Genomic DNA, 24,562 nt, shown 5'->3' with positions numbered 1-24,562 from the left:
GCAATCATATCACTTTAACTTGTTTCACTCACCCTGTTGCTATCTGTTTTACTGTATCAGCCAAGTCAAACATCACGGAAAAATGGAACTTAGTATTTCTCAATGGCAGTCAACTACATGGCCACTTGCAGGGCTCCAGAATCCAGTGCTTCTTTGCACAAAAGAGTTTGGGAAGCAAATAAGAGCAGCTGCCCATTGTGACCACCAGGGTCTTCTCACATAAGAAGAGAACAGAACCACTTCAAAGGGGCCTGTGCGTTGAGATTTGTGCTGTCACTTCAAATTTGTAGTAGGAAGCCAAACAGGAGGGGCCTGGGGAAGAATCCAAAAGCTAGCAGCAGACGAAGGGCTTTAAAGATGACAATGGTTTCCTTACTGTTAATAGAGTTCCTTGTTCAGTGTTAAAAGAAAGCAACTCTCTCTTTGCCATAACCACCCTACTAAGGACAGCAAGAGAGGAGGAGCTCATCAGTTGAGGATGCTGATGCAGTTTGCTCCATCTTCAGATCTTAGAATCCAGGGATGTAGGACCCCACAGACGTGCCTAGCTAACACTTTCTCAGTAAGTGTCAGGAGGTTCTGTACAAGTTGTCTGTTGGCAAGCTGGACAATGTCCAGTGTAGGTTGCTTAAATAGAGGACACATTTGCCATTTGACTCAGAGTTGCTGGTGCAAAGGGAAGCATCACCGACTCAAACAACAGCTTCTACCAACTCTGGTCTTGGGCTTTCAGTAGTCTGCAGAGATGAGCCTAACTGCCTTCAGGGTTTCCAGAACCCTTGCCAAGCACCTTGAGCTAAAACTCAATTACTCTGAACCAGTTGTATCTTCTGAGTCCTAGTAGCATCGCCAGAATGTACCTTGAATATTCCCCATGATGCTAAGAAAGGGCTCTGTCCCACTGTGGGCAATATGCATCAGCTGATCAATACAGCTCTACTGTGACTTTAACAGTGCCAGGATCTTTTCCTGTCTTCTGCATAATTATTAGAATGTCCACCCAGAGCCACCAAACAAATGGCCCATTTGCAAAATTAGATATCCTTTATAATGCAATAACTTTGCCCCAGAGTTTCAGTCAGGTCACAAACAGCTGAGATCCTAGTTATGCCTTCATAGGTTACCAGGCTCCCAAAACCAAAGTATCATATGACAGGCTGTTAGCATTTTCCATCAAAGATCGCCCTTCTGCATTAGAAGCCTTAATGTTGAAATACCTTGGGTCTGGACTGTTACTGATTTTGTTTTCAAAATAATATTCATCAGCAAAATATGTTAAAAATATGAATGGCTTCAATTTTTGTCCCTCCCATGTGATGCATGCCTCCTCCCACACTCCCAGACAGGGAACACCAGGGGAATGCTCACTGCTCCCTGCTGACAGCTGACAGACCAGAGCGCAAGGAGCTTACTGTCACATTTTCTTTCCATACAAGCTATGTAGCTCTCCCCAGGTCTAGTCTTAATTGTAATTATTCCTTTTTAGAAGAGACAACAATTTTCAACATCTCATATCCACAATGTGAAGAGCCAAAAAAACCAAAAGAAGGCTTGGACTTTTCTGCTGGCCCCACTCTCCAAGCCATTCGGATTAGATTCCATGTTGGGCAGGTGCCTCTCACCCTGTAGGCATCCCATGACATCCATGGGGGTCAGGAGACACAGAGGTGAACAAGAACACTCCATGGAGGTTGGCACCACATTAAATATTGGAGAGGTAACGGGAAAGGCAGGAGAGCAGGGCCTGCTGGATTCACACTGACATGGGTCCAGTGGTCTGGAATCCTAGCACTGAGCCCACAGCATGAAAACAACAGTTGTCCTTGGCTGTTAGGAGCTGGGCTGCCACCTCATAATCTGCCCATGGGGTGAGGGAGGAATTCCATTCCTGCCAAGCCGGGGCTCAGCAGCCCACACAAAGAACATTTATTCAGGCTTTGTGCAAGGCTGGGGTGAATTTTACCCAGAAAGAATTGTGCTGACATCTGCGATGCAAGTGTTCTGATAAGGAAGCGGGGAAAAGCCCCCATTAATTTCAGGCTCCAATAGAAACACTCTGCATGTCATGGGGATATGGAAGTGAGCTTGACAAATGGAAAATAACATAGTTCAATAGGGAATGGAATGCTATTTTCAGGTTTTGAAAAGGACATTGCAGACAACAGAGACGAGTTAGACAATATCTGTCAGCATTTGACATTGAATTTTGTGACAAAGCCAGCCTCTGTAAATCCATGCAGGCTGTAATCTGCTCCAGATGAAAGTGTCATAAAGAGCTGTAAAGCTGAGCAGGCCTGGGTAAGGGTGAGAGGAAAAGATCCTGTGAGGAGTAGAATATGTCACTATTCTTACAGAAGTGCCTGCCCATCTCCTTTTGTTTAAACCAAAGCACAGGATAGTAAAGCATGGCATAAATGTATATTCATGATGGGGATGTTTCTAGTGGATAGTCTAGACTTGATTTAGCAGTTACTAGTTACTTTTTTTCTTGCCTACATGGCACATAAGTGAGAGCGAATTCATGAGTAAATAGCTGAATGCTGCATTAAGAAAGGTTTTTAAAGCGTGACCTTTCCTTGACAGTTACAAATTGAAAACCTCTTATAAATATTGGGGAGCATTAGGTATAGTACATCAGGTGCTCAATGGACCACTGGCAATTATTTTTGAAAGCCACACACCATCAGAAATCACTTACCATAATACTCCCATTGCAGGTCTGCAATCTGTCATAATGGACAACTTTTCTCTCTGAAAGCTTAAATTTACTTCCAAGTATAACAGTATCTTAAAACAGATGTGAACCATTAAGTTATTAGATCATCAAAGCCCTTGGAAGCAGAAGGGACTCAGCAGGTATTAATCCTTGAATCCGAAGGGAATTTCTCTTCATTTTGCATGGAACGCTTTATCATCTTACAGACTCAATTAAGTAGCATTACTGCAAATATTCATTTGTCAATGGTAATTGTACCTTGTAACAGATGGTCTATTTTCCTTTTCTTTTGTTTTTCAAAGAGTGATGTGTCCTGTGCCAGCTGCCAAAGAGGGAAAGAAAAGTCTATGTTTGTCCCAGCTGAGATCAGAACACCTTTTGCAGCATTCAATATTCGGGTTGCATCCACATGCTGAATAGAGATCAGAAGTAGCATCCATTGCCCAGCATGCTGGGTTATTGCAATAGGATGCTAACATGTAAACTCTGGAGATCTGAGTTCAGTTTGGCAGGCGAGATTAGAAATAGTAACTGGAGTGACAGCAAGCTTCTGGATATCGACTGGGCTCAAAGACTCCCTCCTGTGTTAACTGTCTTCGGAGGAGGAGGAGAGCTCTTGACGGGGGAACCCAGGGTGACAGCTTCTAAGTGCTCTTCTTTTGTTGAGACAGTACATCCTAGTGGAAAATTGGCTTCATTTGGCAAGGGTGAACCCTGGGAGGAAGGCTGTTATCATTAGTAAATGTTGCTATAGATACTGCTAAAAAAGCTGTCCAAATGATAGAAAAATGGATATTCTAGAGAAAGTAGGACACCTGAATCCTGCTATAGTTTTGTGTTAAGCCCTTCCTCTCTTCCCTCAACAGATGTAAATATGTGTTCTTTGTTCCATGACCACTATAAAGAACATCTGGATTGTTTAAATTAGAAATGTATTACTGAAATGCTGACTGGGTAAGGGCAGGCGTAACATTTGAAACGCTTCGAAGTGCAGGTGCAGGTGCACTTTGAAGTGCTTAAGAAAGGGACCACTTCAACCACAGATGTTTATCTGTGTGACAGCCCCTGCCACACTTTCCAGCTAGGCTGTTTCAAAATCATCACAGCTGCATGCAGCACTGTGCTCTCCAACTAGGTGGTATGACAGTGAACTATTGCATCTTGCAGCTCTGCTCTTGCTTCCTCCAATGCCCCCCACAGGGGCAGTGAGAGCAGAACAACCTGTCAGTGGGCACATCTACATGTGTGTGCATTATCCTATCTTAATGTGCATTAAAGTGTCACAAAAAAGTGCCCTTAAGCTAATGTGCATTAAAACAAGCTAATGCACATTTTTCTAGTACCTCACAATGGAGGGCACTTTTACATGTGCTCCGGAGGGGCAGCATTTTAATTACAGCAGCTCTGACTGCCACTCTAATTAAAGCACTGAAGTGTCTCGGGTATCAGCATCCCCATGCTTCAAAATGGTGGCCAGTGCTGCAGAAAGGCAAGCTGTTTATGGACTGATTCCTGGAAATGCACTGCATAGTGCAAGAGAAACTGAGATGCAGCACAATGCTACAAGCTTAAAGGAGCATTAGAAATCCATCTTGGGGCATTAACAGTGTCAGCGGGGAAAGGCTGGCACATAGCACAGGCTGGCTGGACATCACAGAGCACATGACTGATTGTCAGTGCAGACATTTGCTTAATGCAGAATTAAGAAGGTTAACATGGTGAGCTAGTGTGTGAAAACTACTGCATTTTAAATTCTAGCTAATTTCACAATAGCTTCTGGCTATGTTGAATACCCACATATTGTGAATATGGTGCATATTCTGGGGTGTGCCAGTGCTTCTTTTGGGACATAAAGCTGGAGGTTCCTGGTTGGAGGCTCTTGCCCCTCTGCTCAGGGTCAGACCAATTGCTCTATTCGGGATAGAAAGGGATTTTACCCCATGATCAGACTGGTATGAACTAGGGTGGGTTTTGTCTTCTGTAGTGGGAAGGTGTGGCCCTCTACCTGGGATCTCTTGAGCTTATATTGACACCCTTTTATAGAAGTAAGATGTTGGGGCTGTGGTTCCTCTGCTTTACCTGTGGCAAGTTAAGGTGTTATGTCTTGTGTTATGTCAGGATTGATGATTATTTCACTAGGAAGTTAGATTATGGATTGTTATAGGATGGTTTGGATAGGGATAATCCTGCCTCAGGGTAGGGTGTTGGCCTAAATGACCTCTGGAGGTCCTTTCCAGCCCTACTTCTATATGATTCTATTATATAGACTGCTTCTTGTAGACTCTCAAAAAAACTTTTCATAGAAAGGGTACTTGAAATTAAACTATTTAATGATTCTAGGTTGTTAGAGGTTGGATCCCTAATCTTGCAAAGTATTGCAGTCAATGGCCCCAGCACTGGCAGCTATCAGTTCCCTGGCCTTGAACTGTGTAAGCACTTGGGGCTAAATCTTATTTCAATTTTATGCACATAGTTGGCATTTTTACATAGCTTTGTAGCTGCTAGTTCTGGCACAACTTAGACCAGGGGTTGCTGGGAAACTGAGTCTGACAGCCATGCCACCCTAGCCCCACTGTGTGCCCTGGCACATACCACAGCTCAGGCTGCCCCTGCACCTGGGCTGGACGGGGCTCGAGCACCTTTTCCGGATCAGGCAACATCGCTCCACGGACTGTATTCTGCCCACCCCTGGTTTAGACTCTATCTGCACCTGTATAGCTATATTTGCCCTTGCAGGATTGTTGCCCAAGCGCTGTCCAGGTATTTGCATTACAAATATGACATACGTGTTTTTTAAACATACCATTGACCAGCACAGGGAGCAGTATCCTAAATCATTAAAAGCTGCTGACAGGCAGTTGCAGTGCTGACCAATGTGCTGCATGAATAACAGTGGGTGTGGACAGGCATAACATTTAAAGGACTTTAGATACCTCTACAGAGCTTCAAAGGGTGAGCACAGATGTATACATATCCTTTCAAACACTTTGCAAAGGACAGAAGCTCTTCTAAAATAACGCTGTAGGAAACAACTACTATTTAAAAGCACTCGAAAATTACGTGTGCATGCTCTCCAGTGTGACAGTGGAGGGCTTGGTCCTCCAGTGTATGTGGGACTCTGTTTTCTCCCTTCCGTCCCTGCACAGAGGAGGAGGAAGAGCAGGACAGATAATCAGCAAGTATTCTCTTGTATGCTCCACCTCCACTCTGCTGGAGTGCCCCCCTGTCAGAACTGTGAGACCAGAGATCCCACGCCCCAACAGTAGAACTGGGAGACCCTAGAGCCCTAGCTCTAGAGGCCCTTTGCCCTCTGCCCTTCTGTTTCTGGCAGGCAGGTGCTCTGGGAGAGTGAAGCTGGAGTGCACAGGAGTGAAAAGGGTGTGGAGCTGCATGACACAGCAGCCCCTAGAAGATTGGGGGCTGTGAAGCACTCACTAAGCACAACTATGCGTTCATCAATGCTCTTTAGGTAACGTGCATTAAATCTAGTGCCTCTGGGTGCTTGTACACGAGCATGGAGGCTGCTCTGACATGCTGTGATTACAGTACATCAAAGCAGACTCGATTAACTGAGTCTACTGGAGCGTGGCAATTACTGTGCTCCAGCAGCCTCCTGCCTCTCATGTATTAGCATCCCCATGCTTCAAAATGACAGCAAGCACTTTGTGCAGCACTGAGCCACCCTGCATGCTGCTTGTTTAAGTTTGCTTGTTATGTGTGAAACAATCAAGGAGTGGGAACAAGCAGCTCCTGCCAGCAGCCCAAATGCTCATTGGGTTTAGCTAGTCCAGAGGGAGGAGTGATGGCAAGGAATCAGGCAAAATGGATATGAGGCAAATGTCTCAGCTTTGGACCCTCACCCAAGCCTGCTGCAGCATCACTGGAGCATGAGAGGTCTCATGGCAGGGGTGGGCAATTATTTCAGCTGGTGAGCCACTTAATGATCTTTGAGCTGTTGAGAGCCACACACATAAAATCTTTCTGAAGATATTTTAATAAATTATAGATAAAAAAAGCATATACTAAAAAACAAACATCTACTCTAACAATTTAATTTTATTTTAAAAAATATTTTTTGTCCTGATTTTTTTTTCATAGATTTCATAGACTTTAGGGCTGGAAGGGACCTCGGGAGAGTAGAGGCAATTACATAATAGTTTGGGCACTGCAGTGCAGTACAGGTTCAGGTGCAGCCCGCCCCTCTTCATCCAGCCCAGAGCTACCCCCGCAGTGCTCTGCATTGGGACCAAGCCCCACCCACAGCACTGCCCCAGCCTCAGCCAGTGTGCACAGCTTCCCAGTGAAGCTGCTGTAGCCACCTGGGTACTGCCTGGCTCCCCCACCTCCAGTGGCTCCTCCTCCTCCTTCCTCTTCCTCCTCCTCCTCCTGTTGTGCCACTCCAGACAGCAGGTAGTGCAGAAAGGTGGCATTGGCTATGGGGACACATGCAGGGCACTACATGCCCAGCCAGGCTGAAGGGGAAGCTGCAGCAGGGCAGCTCCTGCCCCAGCACATGGGATTCCAGTGCCCAGCTACCTTTCCCCCACTTGGCTGCCCACAGGTGGCTGCTCATCACGCCAGGCAGACAGAGTGGGTAGAAGCTGACCTGGAACTGGAGCCCTGCAACCCGGGGCAGGAACCATCTGGCTGCAGCAAGTGGTACCCAGCATGCATCCACGTGGCCACCGCTGCTTCCCTGTGCTACCTGCTGCCAGAGCAGCACAGTAGGGGAGGAGGAGGAAGAACCACTGGAAGTGTGGGGGAGCTAAGCAGTACCCAGGCAGCTGCAGCAGCAACAGGAGAAACTCTACCAGGAAACTGTGCATGCTGGCCAGGGCCAGGGTTGTGTCATTGAGGGGGAGTGGGGCCAGTGCGGGCAGGAGCACAGCACAGGCTGCCCCAGGCAGGAGCAGGCAGGGCTTGGCCCCGTGTGGAACACCTCGGGGGCAGCCATGGGCCAGATACAATCGATTGGCAGGCTAGATCCAACCTGTAGCCCATATTTTGCCCACATCTGCATCATGGAGTAGTGAGGTTACATTGTGTGTAGAGACCTAGCAACAGTTCCAGGACTTCCACCTGGCAAAGCAGACCTTCCTGGACTGGCCTGGGGCAAGAAGCCTGCCTCTTAACTCTCCAGTGCCAAAGCACAGTTCCAAGGGGACCTATCCGACATCAAAAATGAGCTGCTAATTTTCTGGAAATTGGCTGTTGCATGTCTCTGGCTAACACATTTGGTGTTGGCAAGTCAAGTGCTTGGGGGTAGAGAGGCAGAAATGTTTGTGATGCCTTTATGAAATGGAAGGGGCCTGAAATAATAGCAGAATTTCAGAGAATGGGGTTCTCAAACTGCACTGAAGCCACTGATGGCGCACAAGTGCCTCTTGTCTGCCTTTCTGTTAGGAGACAACGAATACATTAATTGTGACCATATACTATTTCCTGGGTCATCAAAACTCAGAGGGTGACTGGGGAACACAAATATGGTCAGCAGTGGCAAGGAGCTCAATGCCAGGGTTTTGAGACAGGAGATAAGATACTGACATGCTTGGATATGCCAGAACTTCATTCCCCACTCCACCCCACTCCTTACCCCAAAGACAGTCATCAGAGCAGTTCAGGTACCCACCTGGATTTTAAGGACCTTCTGCTATGAAACCATTACCTTTCAAGTGCAAGCTGGTACTTGAGAGTACATTTGGACAGCTGAAGGCAAAATGGCACACAGACATTGCCCTCATAACTCACTTCAAAATTCATTACATTGCCTTGACTTATACCTGAGTCCTGCTAATCTGTCTTTACTCCATGTTCTTTTCCCCATTTTAATAGTCTCTATCTTCCATTAATAAAGCTATCCCTTCTTCAATTTTCTTGTCTGTTAGCTACTCCTGGGAATGTCTCTTCTCCAACTTCACTGCCCTACAGCCTGTTTTGAACAGTCATTGTACTGCTTTTTTCTCAGACTTGAAAAAGAATGCCCTGCATTTGAAAGCTTGTCTTAGTCTGTCCCAACCATGCAGCTGGCTTAATACAAGATACTACCCACAAAAATCACTGCCTCCAAAATCATTTGCAGGTCAGCACTCCACAGGCTATATGTCTGACCATGGCCTGTTGTGCTCTACACAATGCCAGTGATGCTAGAGGGGAGTATTTGCACATAGAGTGTAATCTGAATGTTTATGTACTCTGGAACAGATTCCCACAACTGGAAAGCACCTCAAAAAGTAGTAGAAGCTGCATATTAATGGAGGCTAGGACAGTAAGGATGACATACTCACTCACATTCATGCCACATGTGGTAGCCTTAATGAGTAAGCGCTTGCTAATTCATGTGTTACCTTGAGCCTTACTGACTTACAGCTTGTAAATGTCTGCTGTAATCAATATGGCAGTGTAAGAGTGATAGTGTAGCTGTAATGGTCCAGAAATTCTGCGAGAGTGCTTTTTATTGGACCACCTATGTAGTTAGGATAAAGTTAGACAAGTTTTTGAATGTAAGACATTCTTTGTCAATAAGCTGATTGACAATAAATCACCTTAAGAAAACCTTGCCTCTCGCATAATCAATACATGAACTTCTGCAATGAGACAAGTGCCCTTGGGCACAGTGCATTTCATCCCTGATGAATTCTTTTGATTACTGACAGCAGGTAAAAGCATTGATTTGTCTGCCAAATTATATATCAATTTAATTGTGCCTTTCTGTTTTGAACGAATGGTGGGAGGCTCAAGGTGTGTGTAGATTGCTTCCTGTTACTGAATCACACTAAAATCTTTCTGCAAGACTACAGATTCTCTTTCATTACCACTGGGTGGCAGTAGTAACATTTTAACAAACAGGACTTGTTTAGATTTATTTAATAATACTAAACTGATATTGTAGCTGTGGTGGTCCAGAAAACATGCAAGAGTTTTTATGAGTGATATCTTTTATTGGATCAACTGTATGGTTGGGGAAGATTTAGATAAGTTTTGGGGTATCACAGTACCCTTCCCCTTTCAGTGTTCCTGGGAGAGAAGCAGGGCTTTTGAACGCTTAAAAATCAGAGATAGACAGTGACTTATGGTCCGTTATACACTCCCTGATAGTCATTAATCTGAGCATTTCACAGGTGATAACAACCCTCCTAAACAATCCTGCTCTCCACTCACCAGGTTTTTACTACATAGTTTTGTCTGTTGGCCACCTGATCATTTCTCTTATATCTGGTTTTATTTATGTGTGTGGTTTTACACAAGCCTTTGTTCCATCCACTTTTTACCTGTATTGTGCTTGCTTCTCTCCCACAGACATGAGAAAAGGTACAATGATACCTGCAAGTTTGTCTACAATTGTCCCAACCATGCAGTTGGTCCAGTAAAAAAATATCATCCACAAAAATTCTTGTCTGTCATTCAGTTTGTTTATTTAATATATATATAACTGCCCTTCTGAAAAAAGGCTCAGGACAGCTTACAATAAAATAACCTATAAAAAGAGAGAAATATAAAAATAATACAACAAAGCAGCAACCCTCAGCCCCAAATTCAAAAGCATTCCACACCACACCACTCCATACAAAGTATACCCCTGCTGAACTCAACCTTACTTCACAACCCCAAAATATGAATCTGCATCTCTGCAGGGGTTGGACTAGATAAGCCTTGAGGACTCTTCCAGCCTGAGGATTTGGTAATTTTATGAGCCACTGCAAAATAATGTACCCCAGACAGCTGATCACAGATAGTAAATAAATATTTTTACATACACTGCAACATTATTCAAACTGAATGGAAGAAAAATGAATCAAACCAAACCAAACCTAAGTGCTAATTAAGTCCAGTTTTCAACAAAAGCAAGAAAGGAAGTTGCAGGGTTCCCACTGGAAGAGTTTTCATGCTTGTGTCCTCTAGCACATGGCTTTGCTACAGCAACATTGCGAAACAGTCATGGGCAGCAGCTCATTATGTCTGCAAACCCAAAAGTCAAGCAGAGCTTGTAGACCCTCACTGGGATGTGAAGATTATAGAATTCTAAGACAGGAAGGGACTATAGTGATCAATAAGTTCCCTAAACACAGGCATACATGAATTAGAAGAACAAAACAACAAACCTGAATTGTGGAGCAGTAGGCTAACCTCTGCAGATCGTTTGTTTAACTACCTAGCTACTCCCTAACTCAGCAACCATCTCCCAATTCCCAAATTCCTCAGTCTCCTATGTTAGGGAGCATCTCTAAATTATAACTTCTTTTACTACAGAAACCTTGAGAGTCATCTGGTCCAACCCCTTTCACTAATGCAAGAATATGCTACTCTTAAACCATCCCTATCAAATGCTTATGTAGTCTCCTTTTGGAAACCCAACCTCTTCTTGAAAATATAGGGATGTACAGTAAAGATGACTGGATAGTATAGGTCCACAGTATCAGTGAGGAAAGGAATGTACTGGTAGACAGGAGGACTGGAAGTTTCCTGGAAGTTTCCTGAAACTTAGTCAAGACAGAACATACTGAAATTTAACAAGTCTTCCTTGTCATTGGAAGCTATATATTGTTCACCAGCTCATAAACTGGCTTCCTACTCTCTTCACATGGTTTATATTAGCCATGGGCAACAGTTCATTAGCAGATGATTCCTTTGTGTGTTCATCACAAATATCCACAGAAGCCTCTGAGAGAATTTGGTCAAGGCCTTAGCGTAAGTGTATATAAACTGCATGAGGTTACATAATTCCCTAAGTGTTGTTCATATACTTAAAACTAAAGCTACTATACACTCTATTATATTGATTGTCGATAATGGGTGTTAGCAGTCTGTGTCCACAGACAAGCACTTAGCATACAGAAATGTGTGAAACTTTTAAAACCATTGTACTGCTGAGAAAATGCCAAACCTGATAAATAACACCCAATCTGGACAGAAATATTTTGAAAATTTGTAGAAATGTTGTTTATGCAGCGTATAAAACTCTTTAATCCTAAACTTAATAATAGGTCTTATTCTTCTCCTAACCTATTTTAAGAATACTAATTTTCATTCTGTATATTTCCAAATAGTAAAAGGCTTTATCATGTATAATTTGAGTTTCACTGGCTGGACTTGTTTGTGTCACACTGTCCTTCTTTAATAGGATAAGTAGTTGCTCATTGGTCACAATTAGGCATGCAAGACCCCAAACTTCTAGTGAGGTGCATACACTTATGCAATGCCCACAGTCACCTCACTGAAAAATTGAAGCTTAAGCTAAGGAAAGGTTCTCTGTGTGTCAGTGCATCTGGTCACAGAAATAGCAAAACAACTGACTAACATGGTAAGAGCAAGCTTTCCAGTTGGAAAAACTAAACGCTTTTAAAATTAAACCCTCAGAACTATTTCCATTTTTTCTGGTTTAAAAATAGATCCTGACCCTTACTGCTGAAATGTCTCCTGCTCATGGATGTCATAGTTTTGGTCACTATTTAAACTAGCAAGGAACATTCAGAGCAGTTGGTCGTACCATAGAAAAGCGTTAAATCAGCAATCGGTTTCTTATTTACAGCTCCTGTGATCATTGTGCCACCAAAAAAGATCCATAATGTAACTGGTGCCCAAGTGTACCTGTCCTGCGAAGTGAAGGCAGTCCCCACACCTATCATCACATGGAGAAAGGTAGGCCAAAATCTGTTTTTTAGTCAAAGCCTGACACAAAACTAATCATACACAAGACACATACATGGAGCCTCATCTGCTGATGTTAACAGTCAGCAGCAAGAATTTGGCTCATTTATTTGCTCTGTCACCCTACTACAGATTTAATGTTACCACTGTATAGCCACATAAGAACAATGTGGCTGTACACTGGGCCTCATCATAACCATCCCTCATGTGAGAGGTTTTGAAGATTTAAGGACTGTTCTTAAGAGATCTGACCCCAAGGATTTAAAAAGCTTGAAACCTTAGGGCCAGCTACCTAGTTAGTATAAATCAGTGCATGCCACTGAAGTCTATACAGCTGGTCTGGTTTATATCAAGAATGGTTCTGGCCCTGGACCTAGCAAATCCCTGCTGGGGAGAAGAGGTTTCATAACAAAAGCATAGCCAAATGCTGATGTTTACTTTTGGACTGACTTGACTGGGGACGATTCTCCAGCTTAGCTATCTCTGGGCTGCAGGCTACAGCTGAGAGCACAACTCTGACAACACCTGTACAAAGAGACTTCAGAGAACTGCTTCCTGCTTTGGCTTTGGCTTTGGCAGAGGTGTCAAACTCGTCCAGGCCTGCAGGCCAGATGAAAATCATGGAGCTCCCCGTGGGCCAGATCCAGAACATGGAGCTGTATCATCTGGCCCACAGGGCTGGAAATTTGGTGGCAAGTCAAATGGCAGCAACATTAATTCCTGTGGCTCTAGGCAAATTTCTGCCTGCCCTCCCAATCCCTGCCCACCCCAGGCCAGATGACACAGCTCCATGGGCCATATTTATGAGACCCCTGGGCTAATGGAAGAAAGTCTTTTGTCCCCAAACCCTCAAGATCCCAGTCCTCACTCTGATGGTAGAAGGATGCTTTCCAGAGCTACAAGCTGGGGAGTGACAAGAGGAGAGAGGTACTAAGTTTCTGGGAGGAAGCAGGATGCCCTGAGCAGAAGCAGGCATGCCCAGACCGGGGTGCTTGAAGTGAGGTACTTAAACAAGACAGAGGCCAACTTTAAGTGTTGAGCACTCAGGAGCTCCCCCTGACTTATTGTTACACTGAGCTCTCCCTCCCTACTGTGAACTCCCAGTTGCTTAGGGTACAGACTGAGGGGGCCAGAGGAGCCCAGAGTTCTGGCACTGGCTGCCTGCATTCTAACAATGTGCCAATGTCACAAAACCCTGCAGGTCACCGAGTCACCTAAGGGAGTTAAACTCCTGGAAGAACTGCCTGGAGACAGAGTAAACATGGCAGTCCAAGTTCGTGGTGGGCCTTCTAAACATGAGAGCACAGGGTGGGTCCTGGTAAGTCCAGCACAACAAACTGCTTAGAGGGCAGGGGTGGCGGGAGGTAGGAGGAAGGACAGGTTGATCTGGCAACATGGCTCCATACAAGTGTGATGGTACAGTCAGTATAAGCTCCTTGTTTCCTAAGTGAGAGAGATTTTAAGAGGTGAAATTCAAAAGAATGATTAGGCAGAAAAGCTCAAAGCAGACTGAAAACACTTTCTGCTTAGCAAATGGGCAGAATTAAAAATCGGAGCTTTTCTGGAAAGTAGTAAAGAGAAAATCTTTCAGATGTTCCTTTTTCTATGCTTAGTCCAAATCGGTTTATAGATGACATTTTGTACCTGTGATTAATTTTTTCCTACTTTGATTTTGCCAGATTAATCCACTGACAAAGGAAGATGAGGGGGTTTACCAGTGTCATGCTAACAATATGGTTGGAGAAACGCATGCCGATGGGAACATCAAAGTCACAGAGCAAAGTAAAAGCAAGAAGATTGACTTCCTAGCATCTGATAGTGTTTTCTAATGAGGTAAAATTACCATTTCCCTAACAGCAGCCTGTTGGCCCTACAGGTACTCCTTGCTTAACAGTTACGTTCTTGAAAAATGTGACTTTAAGCAAAACGATGTTAAGCAAATCCAATTATGATACAGTAGTTACCTACTAGCAGGCAGCAGGCAAACAATGTTATAATCAAACATTGTGCGACTTTAAACGAGTATGTTCTCTAATAGATCAGCAACATAATAATGAAACAGCGTTAACCAGGACAACGTTAAGTGAGGAATACCTGTATTTGCATCAACTTTCTCCCTGAAGATGCAGAGGTGGAAAGACTATGACTGAGAAAGAGAGAGATGGGCAGGGCTTGGAGTCAGTTACAAGTAGAACCACTAGCTTAGTACTATCTTGAGCTAAGTCACATTCTCCCTTTTACCCATGCTTGTAAAAGAACACAAAATTAGCTCATTACAGTGCACTGTACATATGATGTACATATGATGTCTTCAAAAACAGATGCTCCTGCTCCAGCATCAAACATTTCTGGGCTGATCCAAATTCAGGCATTACATTAAACTGTATAGCACACTTCATGCACCAGTGCCTTCCTGAATGTCTTCGTTTCCTTCCACAAGCTCCCTCAGGGTTATACTCCTGTCCCCAGTCCTGTAAGACTTCCTACAACTCCTTCCACTTTCATTCTCTCATACTAGGGCCTTTTGCTTCCCACTCACACTTCTACCACATGCTAGAGGCTAGTTTGGTCTCCCATTTCAATCTGTCATTGTCATTGTCCCCCGTTCATTCCCACTTCATGCCAGAAGTTCATATCTCCATCCCCACCTATTACTGTATTTTTTATTTTCTGTCTAAGAAATAAAACACTATAAACTATATAAGAAGAGGAACAGAGATGAGACAGGGTTTTTAACAGCTACCATCAGCTTCACTTAGACCTCTAGACAAGCAGTAGGCAGCTTGTTCTGGCTGCAGGCTAGAATGACCCAGCTTAGGTTAAAGGCAAGCATGCAGGCCCAACTGCAGCTGTACCCAACTGCAGCTGGTGCATCTCCCCATGGCAGCATGGGGAGAATGCCTGCACCTAAAGTGCCTCACTACTGAACAGTACTGAAGCCCCACATCCACGGGCCAGATCCAGTGGTTTTGTGGGCCTGATCCAGACTGTGGGACATAAGTTGCCAACCCCTGCTTTACACAATTACACAGCTGGTTAGAGCTGCTGCTTCTGCTAACCAGATGCCATGGGCATTAAACATCCCCCACTCGTGACTTCTGATTTTTACAGTTTTCACAAAAATCCATAAGGTTCTATCCATCACTGCCTGTGAAATGTGGGAATTAAGCAGATACAGCATTCCAAGTTAGTATATTAAGTCCACATAGACAACCAGAGAAAGGCCATCAAGGTCAGCAGAAGACTTTAGTTAGCTGGATATTGCTGTTTTCAATGTAGTAATTACCACTATATAAATACACATTGTTGTATGATAAGAACTAATTTGTTCTCTCCAGACCACAAGAGTTTATCGTCATACTGTAAAGGTGTTAATGTCACGTGCTGAGAGGCAGAAAAACTTTTCGCATCTATCACCAGTTCACCTGAGTTGCCTCACCTTTTGTGATATCCTTGAATTTACATGGTTATAATTCACCCCAGTTTATGCAACATTTGGTCCAACTGAGTCCTCAAAACAGGACTTGTGGTGCATGTGCCTTGTGCCACCATTCAACAGACACATTGTGGAGGCACAGACATAAACAGACACCAAGCAGATAAAAAAGTGACAGCATTTATGGTGAATTATGTCAAACACATAAGCAAAGGTATGACGTAGGCCAGGGACATGGAGATGGAAGAGAAGAATGATGAGCATCTAGCTGTATTCTGGAAACACAGCATATGATGGAGACATGTTATGGGTATTAGGAGATCCCACTTGATAACACTCTCAATTCTCATTCCCTGTCTAGGAAGAAGTGACTCAACCTTCACTCAAGGGGAACTAGGAATGCTGAGCAGAAGCAAAAAAAAATTGTCAATGAGTGGCTTGCTTTGCTTTCTTACACTTTGAGAATTAGGATACCCAAAATTAATATGGTTGTTACATGCTTAACATTGGTTTTGTACATTTTCCTATTTAGATAAATATTAGATTCATAATGAAAATATGTAGTTTGTAACTGGGAGAAAATAATGAACAATAAAAAGCAAGAAGTTTTTTTTACCATTTTAAATGATATGCTGTCTCTGGGATGTTTTTTTTATTGGCGCTCAACTCTACAAGAACAACAGCAACTATATAATCATTTCCACACCTCAGTTTCTCCCAAAGACAAATCACAGTGGTATAACTACAATACTGTCTTTTATTTTTTAAGCAAGCAAGCAAGCTCTTTAAACACACCAAACATTTTTTTTAAACTTTAGTAATTGTTTCTAGTCCATTACACAGCAGCAGCTACAGTCAAGCATCCTATATTCTGAAGATGTCTGTAACTTAGAAGTGGAGTTAGAAACTACTCCATTCTTTTACAGCTCTGCTACATGACTGATAAGGGTGAGAAGCTGAGATAGTGGGCAGCCAAGGAGAAAGAATTGGAAAAGGAGGATAATCAATGGACATTACAGCACATGGTTGGGGTCTGCAGGCTGCTGGTGATCTGGGAATGCCTCTGTATCTCAGGAAGGCTCAGAAGACTGGCACAGACTAGTAGAAATCACATTCTTCTGCAGGTGTGAGATGATCAATAGTGGCTGCAGAACTTTCACATGTAGAAAACAACCTCTTTTGAGCTGTGTGCTAAGGTCCCCTCATCCACCAATGCTCTGATGCAAGACAACCAGACCCGTCAGTCAAGAATTGGGTGGTGATCTCATTGTAGAAGCTGGTGTCACCAGATAGTTCTCTGTGGGATATTAGAGGTCAGGAAGTCCACTGTTTGGAGCACTCACCATCTAGAGGTCATATAGTGGGTTGTAAATCTCAGCAATGTAGAAGAAATAATGGAGGTGACACAAAGCTGCAGAGAGTGTTAGATACGCTGGAGGGTAGGGCTAGGATTCAAAGAAACCTCAGTAAATTGGAGGATTGCACCAAAAGAAATCTCATGAAGTTCATTAAGAAGTGCAAAATCCTGCACAAAACAAGCCTATGCACCAGTACAGGCTGGGTACTGACTAGTTAAGCAGCAGCTCTGCAGAAAAGGACCTAGGAGTTATAGTGGATAATAAGCTGAATATTTCATAGATTTTTGGGATTGGAAGGGACCTCAGTAAATCATCAAGTCTAACCCCTTGCCCTGGGCAGGAAAGAGTCAGATGACCCCAGCCAGGTGTTTGTCCAGTCTCCTCTTAAACACCTCCACGGTAGGGGAGAGCACCACCTCACTTGGAAACCCATTCCACATTCTGGAAACCCATACCATGAAGAAGTTCTTCCTGATATCCAGTCTAAATCTGCTCTCTGTCAGTCTGTGGCTGTTGTTTCTAGTTACTCCAAGGGACACCCTGATAAACAGAGTATCTTTTATGTCTTACTGCCCCCCCCCACCCCTGATGACTTGGTAGATGGCCAGTAGATCATCTCTCAGCCTTCTCTTATGGAGGCTGAAGAGATCCAGGACCCTCAATCTCTCCTCGTAGCACCTTACCTGCAGGCCCTTAACTATACAATTGGCCCTCCTCTGGACCCTCTTAAGGTTATCCACATCCCTCTTGAAGTGCTGCACCCAAATTTGGACGCAGTATTCCTGCTGTGGCCTCACCAATGCCACACAGAGAGGAAGTATCACCTCCTTAGACCTGTTCATGATGTACCTATTAATGCATGATAGAGCGCGGTTAGCTCTATTGATCACTTTGTCACATTGCCAATTCATGTTCATCTTTGAGTCTACTATGACTCTGAGATCCTTTCCACTGCTGTGATGCTTAGAAGGTCATCTCCCAATCTGTAAGCATGTTGGTGATTCCTTCTCCCTAGGTGTAATACTCTGCACTTATCTTTGTTAAACTGCATCCTATTTTGTTCTGCCCACTTCTCCAGCCTGTCCAAATCCATCTGAATCAGTTCCCTGCCCTCCAGTGTATTTACTTTGCTCCATAATTTGGTGTCATCCACAAATTTGGACAGTGTGTTCTCCACGCCCTCATCGAAGTCACTGATGAAGATATTAAACAGCACAGGTCCAAGGACCAAGCTTTGGGGGACCCCACTGCCCACATCTTTCCAGGTTGATAGCAACTAGGGGTGTGAAAAGTGGGCCCTATTCGATTCAGATTCAGCCCAGATCAGGGACAGTGATTCGATTCATTGATTCAGATCACTGTCCCTGATTCGATTTGCCTGAATCCAAATCCAAAGATTCAATGCTGATTCAGAGAATCAGTGATTTGGACATATGCAGCTTTAAGTTTTTTCTACATACCTCGAGGTACCAGGCACAGCTCATGATCGCTGCAATGCTGGGGCACATGGAGGGTCCCACAGGAGTGCAAGGGGGGACCTCCACGTGCTTAATGGCAAACCCAGAAGTGGGCCTGAAGTACTTCTGGTCCACTTTTGGGTCTGCTGGAGAGCATGCAGGGAGCCCCTCTATGCCTCACCAGGTCAGCAATCAGCTGCAGGGGGACCCTGGGTGCCCCCCCCAAACCCAGGAGATACTAGTCACCAAGCTGGGGGAGCACAAGGGGGCCCAGAAGTGCTTCTGGTCCACTTCCGGGTCTGCTGCCAAGCACACTAGGAGTGTGGGACACACATTTCTGTGGGACACTCCATGTGTCCTGCCATCGCAGCATTCACGAGCCACCTGCTATCTAGAGGTATGTAGAAAAAACTTTTAAAGCTGTCTCTATGTCCGAATCTTTCTGAATCTCTTCAAATCGATTTGAAGAGTTCCAATTTATTTCCAAAAAAGGGTCCTCTGATTCAATTCGGATTCAGAAATTCAGCCACCAAATCAAGCTGAATCTCTGCCAAAACAAATCAGGGACTGAAGCTTCGTACAGCCCTAATACCGGCCCATCCACCACCACTCTCTGGGTACGACTCCTAAGCCAATTTGCCACCCACCTGACTGTGTAATCATCTATGTCATAGCCACTCAGTTTATCTGTGAGACTAAGATGAGATACCATATCAAAGGCCTTCTTAAAATCCAAGTAGATGACATCTACCTTGTCCCCTGCATCTGAGCATTTTGTGACCTCATCGTAAAAAGAAACAAGGTTAGTCAGGCAGGATCTACCTGCTATGAACCTGTGCTGATTGCCCTTCAGCATTATTTTTCCTGCTGGACTCCCACAAATATAATCCTAAATAATATTTTCAAAGGTTTTCCTGAGGATAGAGGTGAGACTAATGACCTGTATCCTCTTTCCTCCCCTTTTTGAAAATAAGGAATGCATTGGCCCTTTTCTAGTCCTCTGGGACTTGTCCTGAGTGCCACGAGTGCTCAAACAGTCCTGCTATGACACTGGTCAATTCTTTCAGCACCCATGGATAAAGATGATTTGGGCCTGCTGACTTGAATACACCAAACCCCTCGAAGTGTCCCTTTACTAGGTCAGTGCTAACCTTCAGTTCCTCCTGTGCAGAGCCACCCCTTGGGGAGGGGCAAACTAGGGCAACCACCCTAGGCCCCATGGACAGTGTTATACAAGCCCCACAGCTAGTGCTGCTGCACATGCTGAGAGTACCACCACTCATTCCTAGATTTCTCTGTTCAGCTAAGAAGGCTTATTTGGACTCTTTTATGTATAATGGGCTTGTCCCCTTAAAGTTTTCTGTAAATAGACTCTGCTGGGATTTGAACCCAGGAGCTCCTGTTTACAAGGCAGGCGCTTTAACTGATTAAGCCACAAAACCCACCCAGTAACCCTTGCTGTGCTCTTATTATGAAGAAATCTAACAGCATGCTGGGTTGTATTAGTAGGAGTGCTACCAGCAGCTGGAGGAAGGTGTTTTTTCCCCTCTATTCTACACTAGTGAGGCCACATCTGGAGTACTATGTCCAGTTTTGAGCCCTCCACTACAGAAAGGATGTGGACAAATTGGAGACAGCCCAACAGAGGGCAACAAAAATGGTTAGCAGACTGGGGCACATGACTTAAGAAAAGAGGCTGAGGGAACTTGGCTTATTTAGTCTGGAGAAGAGAAGTCTGAGGTGGGATTTAATCACAGTCTTTAGCTACCTGAAGGGGGGTTCCAAAAAAGATGGAGCTAGACTGCTCTCAATGGTGGCAGATGACACAACAAAGAACACTAGTCTCAAGTTGCAGCAAGGGAAGTTTAGGTTAGGTATCGGGAAAAACTCTCTCACTAGGAAGGTAGGGAAGCACTGGAAGGGCTGACCCAAGCAGGTTGTAGAATCTCCATCCTTGGAGGGTTTTAAGACCTGGCTAGACAAAGCCTCGGCTGGGATAATCTGGTTGGGGTTGGTTCTGCTTTGAGCAGGGGATTGGACTAGATGACCTCCTGACGTCCCTTCCAGACCTAATTTTCTATGATTCTATGGTTTGGAGTAATGGGTTCTCAAACTGTATAGGGCCATGGACAAGACTCATATACCTCTTCTGGCCACTTTTCCAACCAGTTTCTGACTGGCACGTTAATAGAATGATATGGACCTGGGTGCATCACAGGGCCAGGTTACAGATGTAAATTGTTGGCTTAGGTGGTTGGGAGAGATGAACAATGCTTGCATTTTTAGGCACACCTGGCCCTTTCATAAATTACTAGGAGAGATATTCCCCCCAGACTACCACCTTAACATTGGAGGCAATTAAATGCTTAGAATCATTGAATCATCCTGAAGGATTCAGCCTGCTCTTTCCTGCCCTGACACAAGAAGCCATATAGAGGATTCATAGATGCTAGGGTCAGAAGGGACCTCAACTCATCAAGTCTGACCCCCTGCTTGGGCAAGTAAGAGTGCTGGGGTCAGATGACCACAGCCAGATGCCCATCCAGACTTCTCTTAAAGACCCCCAAAGTAGGGGAGAGTACTGCCTCCCTATTCAGACATATCGGCATATGAATGGCAACAAGGAAAGGTTCAAACACTGACTAGGCAGACAGGCAATAGAATGTGCCTCTGGGCATCTGAAGGGCACTGGAGAGATCTCATGACCTGGCATCAGCTTAGCAAGCTAAATATTCCCAGAATAGTAGCTGCGTGCCGTGTCCTGCCCAACATTTATGAGACCAACGGTGAAACCATTCCCCGGGACTGCAATGGGAGGTAGAGCAATGGTCCACTGATTTTTGCACCGCAATAGCTGGTCTGTAAGCAAAAACACACCACAATACTATGAGGCTGCCAGCAGCCCTAGGAAAGTGCTTCAGTGCTGTTGTTGTGCTTGAGGCTTTTAAGCAGGTTTGGAGTGGTGATGTAGCTGCGATGGTCCACAAAACTTAAGAGACAAGGATTATGTTGTTAGTCCAAAAAAAGCCGTTACCAAAAAGTACTGTGACTTTTAAAGCAGTTCAGCCTTGAAAGAGGAGGCAGCATATGAGTGCTTGCAGACAGAGGTCACAGTTCGAAAAGCAGGGCAAGGTGGTTAGAGACTAACTGGTTCAGAGGGGCACAAGCTTTCGTAGCCTGTACCATCTAACAAGGCTGTGGCCTACTGTCTGAGCCAGTAGTCTTTAAAGTGCCACCCTGCCCTGCCTTCTGCCTGAGTTAAAACTAGGGTTACCATATGTCCAGGTTTTCCTCGACATGTCCTCTTTTTGGGTCCTTCCATCTCTGTCTGGGTGTGGGTTTTTTTAATATCAGCAAACATCCAGGATTTTGCTCTACCTCTGCCCCAGCAAGGAGCTGCTTGGTGCTGGGGCAGCAGAGGAAGGTGATTGGAGGCAGAGTATCATGTGTTCTGCAGGCACAGGTATGTGTGTGCGTGCGCACGCGTGTGCACGGATGTGCGTGTGTGTGTGTTGTGCCTGCCAGCGCTGGGGTGGCAGTAGGGCGGTGGACAGGGATGGAGAGGGTTCTTCGGGGGCAGCAGGGAGCTCCATGGGCAGCAGGGCTGGGGAGGCAAGGGGATGCAGGTTGGGAGTGAGGGGCACCAGCAGGGCTGGGTGGGTAAGGCTGTGTGTAAGGAGCGAGGGGTATTGGCATGGACATGGGGGCTGCGGGTTGGGAGAGAGGGGCACCAGCATGGTCTGGGGGACAGGAGTGAGGGGCAGCAGCAAGGCTTGAGGGGGCTGTGGCTTGGGAGTGAGGGGCAGGGCAGGGCACAGGCATGTCACTGGTCCCTCATAATCATATACCCCCATCCTCCTCCCCACCCACAGTTGTCCTCTTTTTTAAAACTAAAAATATGGTAACCCCAAAATGAACATGTCTAACTACAGCTCTGTACATATTTCAAATCTACCGGTAGCCAGCTCAGAAGCCAGAATTCACAACAACAAAGTTTATTTGAGTTGCTTAAAACCTGAGAGAAATTTCATAGCTGGTAGGGTAGGGTCGGAAGGGACCTAAGCAGATCATCAAGTCCAACCCCCAAAATAACAGGCAAAACAGGCAAAGAAATAACAGAAATAACAGGCAAAACAAAGCAACTTCCTGTAACAACCAGACAAAACTTAAAAGTCAACAAAACAGCTTAATGACATTTATAATGGGATCTACAAAGGAATGAGAGGAGTGCAAAGTGCTTCTTACCACCTCAGTGATTGCCAGCAACTCCAGGAAGCTGCCTCCCTAGCCTTTTCCTTGTGCCCTTTCCTTCTTGTCACCCTGCGAGTTTCAAAGGTGCCCTGCTCAAGGTCACTATACTTGAAAATATGGATAAAAAAGATGGAAAGGTCACGAGCTTTACAGGATAATACTATACTTAGCCACCAGATGTCAGCAAATGCATAACATTTCAATTGGCTCATAGGGCAATTATGAAATTTAAAATGCACGCATGGTCTGTTATTAGTAACTGAGGGTCTCAACCTTAGGCTAACGCCATTTTGAAGCACACAAAGGCTATATCAATCTAAACAGTTGCAAAACATGAGGTAAGGCATAAGAGCTAGTAACTCATTCGGACAATTCAACTGAGTGGTTGCTGTGCAGTCCTTGCCAAAATGTGCTATCGGCGATTGATATGGGTTATAAGCATATCTTACAACAGCAGCACAGGACTGGATGGGACTACTTCAATCACTGCGTCCAGTTCCTTGCAATTGCAGGGAACTGTATAATATGTATCAGGTTAAGAGCACAACCACACTGTCCCCTGCATACGTACTACAAGCCACAAAACAACTGCAATAAGTCATCAAACATGAGACTTCTAGTGCAAAAGGAAAAGAAAGCGCTCTATGCTAGAGGAAGAGAGTAGGAGACGCCACGGACCAAAGTTTTGGGCTACTTCAGAGATACAGAATTTAAGTAATATGCCTGGATGATCTAAGGAAGGACAGAGGGAAAATTTCAAGTCTGACTCGGCAGAAAAATTCCTTCCTGCCATTGAAACCTGGTGATCATTTTAACCACGAGCATGTGAGCAAATTGGATTAGCCAGCCATTTGTGGGTTTTCTCAGTACCAGCGAAGTTTTCAGTATCACTAGGAACACAAGTATACCCTACCCACTATTCTGTCTCTAGCTGTGGTAAGTCTCTCTCTGATGCTTCAGAGAAAGGAGGGGGAAAATACACAGAAACCTAAGCATATATTCAAAGCGGGCAGGAAAAAACACTTTCCTTTTCCTTGAAAGTGGCCAGCTGCCAGCTTCCATTCTCCTGCACATCCATTCCTTCCTTGTTCCCTGGGGCCTTCTCCAGCTGGCTCTCTTCCCCAGTTCTGGAGGTCTCTGTCACTGAAGTCCTTATGGTCACAGATGCTTCCCCACCAAGTCACCTCCTTCTGCAGCTTCCTTCCTTGTTTCCTGAAGGAGTCCACCAAGAAGCACCGCCTCTTATTACAGATGCACTCCCTCTCTTGGCTGTTTTTGGCAGTGGGGTGCAAGCCAGATGCTTTGCAAAGCAAGACTAGGACCTGGGTTGAAGCATCTGAGGTCATGACCACCTTTTGGACAGAGCCTACACAAGCACAGGCAGAGGAGAAAGAATCCATATCTTAGGATATCTCCCTCCCTTACTTGGTGAAAAATCATCTAACTTGAACTTAAAAAAGAGTACCCCATTGAAATACAGAGGGGGAACCAAGCTCCCCTACTACCTGCCCTGTTTGCTGGATTCTGGTGGTGCTCACCCTGTGTGTCACTGGAACCCTGGCTAGCCTGGCCTCGCTACCTAGGATAGCCCAGTCTCCTACTGAACAGCTGCTAAGGTGAGCATCTGTGAGTTCACTGCCCCAAACAAAAGTTAAAGATAACACAATTCATACCACAAATATGCACACTCACAAAACCC

At 44.8% G+C, this 24,562-nt stretch overlaps 1 protein-coding gene and 1 long non-coding RNA gene across 2 annotated transcripts in view; one reads left to right on the top strand and one right to left on the bottom strand.

Annotated features, from left to right (window-relative positions):
- The window catches only part of IGFBPL1 (insulin like growth factor binding protein like 1), a 45,959-nt gene extending 29,534 nt beyond the window's left edge, over positions 1 to 16,425 (top strand). Inside the window, exons 2-5 of the mRNA XM_090039081.1 lie at positions 12,243 to 12,352; positions 13,563 to 13,679; positions 14,041 to 14,194; positions 16,159 to 16,425. Of these exons, the coding sequence (XP_089895207.1) occupies positions 12,243 to 12,352; positions 13,563 to 13,679; positions 14,041 to 14,190 (377 nt within the window). The 3' untranslated portion in view covers positions 14,191 to 14,194; positions 16,159 to 16,425. The remainder of the gene's footprint in view (positions 1 to 12,242; positions 12,353 to 13,562; positions 13,680 to 14,040; positions 14,195 to 16,158) is intronic.
- Positions 1 to 22,947, bottom strand: part of LOC149868721 (uncharacterized) — a 243,105-nt gene extending 220,158 nt beyond the window's left edge. Inside the window, exon 1 of the long non-coding RNA XR_016441018.1 lies at positions 22,858 to 22,947. This is a non-coding gene — a long non-coding RNA (uncharacterized LOC149868721). The remainder of the gene's footprint in view (positions 1 to 22,857) is intronic.
- Between the last annotated feature and the right edge of the window lie 1,615 nt (positions 22,948 to 24,562).

Source organism: Crocodylus siamensis, chromosome 3 (genome assembly GCF_052110815.1).
Source record: "Crocodylus siamensis isolate JL-2025a chromosome 3, ASM5211081v1, whole genome shotgun sequence".
Taxonomy (NCBI): Eukaryota; Metazoa; Chordata; order Crocodylia; family Crocodylidae; genus Crocodylus; species Crocodylus siamensis.
This window is presented reverse-complemented; position numbering and strand designations above follow the sequence as displayed.